The sequence below is a fragment of the Pyrus communis genome, chromosome 14, assembly GCF_041283825.1.
Source record: "Pyrus communis isolate YQ-2024b chromosome 14, ASM4128382v1, whole genome shotgun sequence".
Lineage (NCBI taxonomy): Eukaryota > Viridiplantae > Streptophyta > Magnoliopsida > Rosales > Rosaceae > Pyrus > Pyrus communis.
The window spans coordinates 17,413,357-17,419,199 of record NC_142578.1 but is presented as its reverse complement, the minus strand read 5'-3'; the positions used below and the strand labels follow the sequence as shown (position 1 = coordinate 17,419,199).

The following is a 5,843-nucleotide window of genomic DNA, read 5'->3' as shown; positions in this document are numbered from 1 at the left end:
AAATTAAATAAAAGATAAATTGACTTCTTTTAGTTTTATTGGGAAAATTATATTATTATCGGAGGAATCAAACAAAATTAAGGATCAAAATTAAACAAAATGTCTAAGGACTAAACATAGTGTCCAAAAGTCATTTCCTATCAATTAAACTGCGCTTGCATGCGACAGGATCAACTTGGTGGAAAAGGAACTAATTCTCTTACTCAGTCTGCGAGCGGTCCCTCGTGCTCCCCAATCCAGAGACCAAAAGCAGACAGCTTTACCATCGCTGCCAAACACATCCTTAAAGGGAGACTTAAAGAGAATAAACCAACCGACATGCGTGCTTTTTCCTCCATCGTCCCATCCCATCCATTAAGATTTGAGATTATAGAGATACTGGGAAGGCATAAAGAGATGGAAGGGGATCCTTTCAAATCCCTTCCACCTAATTCTACAAGTTCATAAATTTAGGTTCTTAAAATTTGATCTAACGGTTAAAAATAAGAAATTCATAAAAAGTTATAATAACTTTAGCAGTTGAATCAAATTTTAAGAATCCGAATTTATAGTCTTGATGGATTAAATGAAAGGAATCCAGAAAGGATACCCTTCCTAAAGAGATGATCTAAGTTACTAAAGTAATGATTTATGTTATAAAACTTACACATTATTTAAAAAAAAAAAAAACGAGATGACATAGTAATGATAAACTAATTTCATATAAATTCAGAAAACTACTAGCCTACAAAGCTTTGAGCCTTTGCCCTCCCTCTCGGACTTTGCGGTTGTCATAACATTCCAAAACAATGATATAATTTAATTTACAAAATTTTTTAGTCAACATTATTTCAATGCAATGAGATGTCATAGGAACACAATAAAAGCATAAAAAACTTCTCCTTGAAATGTTTTTACCAATCGCACGACTAAATTTAGGTCACACAACTGGTAAAAACATTAATATAGGAGTACTATTAGGGAGATTAAATTTATGAATAAAATTTGAAAACTAAATGATATGTTATTAATAAAATCCAATAATTAACTTTCATGTTATTACAAAATTTTAATCCCCTACTGTTGAGTGGGAAACCAAGTGACGTTCACACAGCTGGTGAAAACATTAATGTGCTTGCTAAATGAGTGGGAAACAGATTTTTAATAAAAGTGGTTGCTTCTTTTTTCAAGCCATCCAGTCAACTGTTAGGTTGCAACGGCTTTAAATATCTTGCTGCAGTGCATTGCATATAGATCCCAATCGAGTTAAAATCCACTTTGACAAAAAGGTTAAAAGCAGGGGGAGAGAGAGAGAGAGAGAGCTAGAAACAAGCTTCACTTCATCAAAGGAGGCACAAAAGAAAGGAAGGGTTCATAGAAAAAGGCAAAGTTCCAGCAAAAGTAGCCAAATTCTAAAACCTTGTGTGAAGAGAACCTGTCAATCTCTCTCTCTCTCTACCTTCTCTATGTTCTTCTTGTGTTAGGAGAGCCAAAAACAAAAACAAAAAAACCTAATGCCAAAAGGGTAAATCCCCTACATTATGTTTGCTCAACAAGTTAACAGAGGTTCTCCGTTTCAAAGCCCTAGCAAGATGTAGTAAACTAATGTGATCGGAAGAGCGATTAGCATTCCGAAGATAACCCTGCAAAACACAAAAAACAAGACTCATCAAATGAGTTCAGATAGAATACTACTAGTCTGATAACAGATGTGACGTTTAATCGAACTCAAGATGAAGATTGTTCAGGAGCGAACCCGGTGCTTAGTATGTCAGGATGAACATTGTATTCCTTGGCAAAGACAAACGGAACAATCCCTTGTGGAAGAGCTGCCTGAGAAATCAAACACAACACAAGGATTTTGTTATTCCACTCAAAACCGACAAGGATATATATTCCCACATTCGATTTGTTATTGCATCCCAAAACTCCCTTACCTGTACAATGGCAATGTGCAACAAAACACCTCGCAGTCCAACAGCAATTGAGGCCGCAGCCATGACAGCCGGCCCAGTGAGGAATCGAACTGCCATAGCAAAGGAAGCAACTGTATTTCCGCAAGCAATCATCCGTGGTTGTAAAGCCATGAACAAGCCTGCAATCCCATTACAAACAATATGCTCATTAACAATATACTTCAGGCTGTGGTCGTGTATGACACAAAAGCTAAAGCATTAACGCTACAAGTTTAACATACCAAGACTAAACATGGCCATTCCAAGACCTGCATCAGACAGAATGGCTATCGAACGGGCTACAATTGCAGGCATAACAATTTGCCACCTGGAAAATCACAACACAGATTATAAGCTTGGGAGTCTGATTTAAAATCCCCTTCGAAGTATTTGTACAACTCAAGTACGCTTACTTGTAGGAGACCAGAGACCAGGTGAGGCCAATGAGGCTGGAGTAAGTGTTTGGATTCCTAATCAGTTTTCGCCACACCATAATAAGAATGAGTCGGGTCATAACGCTAGCAGGCGGCATGGCTGTGGTCTTTGATTCACCACCATTGGCTGTCTTGGGGTGGAGTTCAGTGGTGGAGCTCGAACCCAACTTGGAAAGCACCGGACCTTCCCGATCAGCCCCATTTGAAGCCGGCCTGTTGTCGAAGCTGAACTCATCTCGGCCAAACTCATCATAATCTAATCAACACCAGTTGTGGATCAATATTCAAACCAATAACAAACAAAAAAACTTCATCCACAAGCAGATAAACATTAGAACAAAAACTTGAAACATTCATCCAGACAAAAATACAAATACAGAAACATCCAAAATGGCACAATCATATCAAATAATTTACACACAACAATCTAATTTAGTCTAATCTAACAGTAAATAGAGCCAAAACAGATTTCCAATTGCAAAAGCATTACCTTTGTGGAGAGCAGCAACCCCAGCAAGTTCATTGCCATATTCTCCTCCTCTGAAAACATGAATGCCTCCTTCCGACACAGGCGAAGCGCTTGAGCTCCAAACAAACATGTGTAGGTCTTTGCCACCATCGGTGCCATTGGGTTGCTTCTTTGCCCCAGCGGCGGGTCCGGTCACCGGAGAGAATATCCCGGCACTGGGAGGCGCCGGATACCCCAAACTCCCCACATTTGCTGCTCCTCTGGGCCCCCCAACTCCTCTAGCCTCCTCATCAAACCCCACATTCCCGTAATTCGACTGCCGCGGACTCGCATTGCTCATGTTTTTCCCGTTCACCATGGAGTAGAAATCAGTGTGGTTAAAGCTCGAGCCTCTGGGAGTCGGGTTTCGCGAAGACTGAAGGCTGTAAATCTCAGCATTGGTGAGATTAGAAGGCCTTGGGGTTAAGGACACGCCGGAGTTGGGTCCGTGGGATCTTCTGGAGTATATTTCGGAGCGAGAGCTCGTCGATTTTCTGACTGTGACATGGAGCTTCCCGTCTTCTCCGACCTCGGCCTCTGTCTGCAACGGCTCTTTTCCGTCCAAGGAAATGATGTCCGAATCGACCCTGAAGGAAATGATGGAGCCGGCGGTGTCCGGGAACTGTTCACCAATGAGGAGGCGAGCGCCTCTGTACTCGAAGAGGAACAGCATAAGAGTGTACCAAATGATGCACTGGAGGACGACGATTTGGACCATGAGGGTGCCGGAGGCGTCACCGTACATGCCCTTCAGAAGGGGTATCCCCATGACCAGAGTGTTGGGCAGAGTGGAGAGGGAGAAAAGAGTGATGGACCACTCGAGAGAGCCTCTGGCGCTGGTTCTCGACCACACGGCTAGGACCAACAGGACGATGACTTTCTGAAGCGTGTCAGCCGCTATGAACCTGTAGTTCATGGCATAGGGGTTGTTGGTGGAGATGAAGTGGAAGGAGAGCAGAGGAACTGCAAACAGAGCGACGAAGCGGTTGATGCCGGAGCATTGGTCGGGGCTGAAGATCTTCCACCATTTCACGGAGCCGTAGGCTAAGATCATGGCCACGTACAGCGGCACAACGGCGGTGAGGACGTGGTACAGGTCTGTGAAACTGATCATGTTTTCGTTTTGGTTAAAGGTAGAGACTTTCTCTGTTTTTGATGGGTTTTTTGTGGGATTTGAGCACTGCGAAGATGGGAAAATGGGGTTTGTATCAGAACGCAGTTGAGATTTTGCAGAAATCAGAAGGAGAATCAGGTTCTGTGGGTGAGTTTGAAAGAAAAATATCAACCCATTTTCGTGGAAAGAGTCAATGACAGAGGTGAGTAAAGTGGCGAGATGAAAGCACTCGCCGGAAAATGACCGGAGTGTTGATTCTCTCTCTAACTACAGTCCAGAGCGAGAGAGAGAGGGAGGGAGGGTGGAGGTGTCAATTGGGGATATGGGAGAGAAGCAAGTAAAGTGGGTTGTATTTATGGCATTCTAATGGCAGACAAAGAAATAAAAGCTGAGGGCTTTTGTGAAGCTTTATTTAAGTCTTTTGGGAAGGGACTTGGGAACAGGCATCTCTCCCTGGACGAAGGGAAAGTGAGTAATTCAGTTTTTGAGAGGGAAAAAGACCAAACAGCATCGAAAGAGAAAAGGTTTGCAGAACAAGGAAAAGCTAGAGGAAGTATATTAGGCTATCTCCAACCGAAGACTGGCTAAAGGGCTCATTTTAGTCCTATGTCCCTCCAAGATTCTCTAAGATATTAATATTTTAATGAACAGTACATTACCATATTTGTCTCCGTCTCCAACCGAGGGCCAAAGGGCCATGAGGCCAAACATAATTTATTATTTAAAAACTACAACTTAAATTCAAATCCAACGGCTAAGTGACGTCAGCTAGCCGTTGGATTTGAATTTTTCTTTTGCTATAAATAGGGTGGATATTGGGCTATAATTCACACAACTTTGAATTAAATCTATTTCAATTCAATCTCTTTCAATTCAAGTTTGCAATGAATTCAAACTTTGGATCCTCTTCGGATTCCAACTTTGGGTCCTCTTCGGATTCCAAATTGGAAGCAAAATGGGTGCAAATGAGACGAGAAGATGAGGAGTCTGATGAAGAAGTTCAAGTAAGGCGTAACAAACAAAACATAGCAGCAGCCATGGCTGCGGCCATGGTGTGTCAGCCAACTGAGGAACAACCTCAATTGGGTGGCTCTATTGTTGGTCGCTCTTACAAACCACGAAACAGAGCGATGTCGCATGCCAATCTGATGAACAACTACTTCAACCTCAACTCGGTGTACACAGAAGAGGATTTTAGACGTCACTTTCGGATGAGGCGTCATGTCTTCGAGCATTTACTTCGTGATGTCCAGCAAGTCAATCCATACTTCGAGAGAAGCGGGACAGAGCAGGCCGCCCTGGTTTCTCACCTCATTAAAAGGTTACTGTTGCACTCCGAATGATGGCCTATGGCTCCCCAGCTAATTCGATGGATGAAACCCATGGTATGTCTGAGTCTACATGCCTTGATACTTTTCAATAATTCTATGACACAATTGTTCAGGTTCATAAAGACGAGTACCTCCGCGAGCCAAATCAAGAAGATCTGAATCGACTCTTTCGCAAAGCTGAAGACCGTGGGTTTCCGGGCATGATAGGGTATTAGACTGCATGCATTAGGATTGGAAGAACTATCCTACCGGATGGCAAGGAGGCTTTAGCGGAAGGTCGAGAAAGCCAACTGTTGTGTTAGAGGTGGTTGCCTCATATGACACATGAATTTGGCATGCTTTCTTTGGAGTCCCTGGATCCCAAAATGACATTACAGTTCTTGGGTGTTCACCACTTTTCAATAATTTGACTGAAGGTAAAGCACCTCAACTTCACTACTACATCAACAACCGTCAATACAATATGGAGTATTACTTGGCAGATGGCATCTACCCAAAGTGGGCGACACTTGTCCAAGCAAT

The 5,843-nt window shown here is 42.6% G+C and overlaps 1 protein-coding gene across 1 annotated transcript; it reads right to left on the bottom strand.

Moving 5' to 3' along the window:
- Positions 1–1,298: 1,298 nt before the first annotated feature.
- Positions 1,299–4,445, bottom strand: LOC137713021 (putative auxin efflux carrier component 1d). Its single transcript, XM_068452248.2, has 6 exons — positions 2,859–4,445; positions 2,348–2,624; positions 2,177–2,262; positions 1,917–2,074; positions 1,736–1,812; positions 1,299–1,622 (listed from the first exon to the last, which is right to left on the bottom strand). Exons 1-6 carry the CDS (start codon positions 3,988–3,990, stop codon positions 1,556–1,558), a joined length of 1,797 nt encoding a protein of 598 aa, XP_068308349.1. The 5' UTR covers positions 3,991–4,445; the 3' UTR covers positions 1,299–1,555.
- Between the last annotated feature and the right edge of the window lie 1,398 nt (positions 4,446–5,843).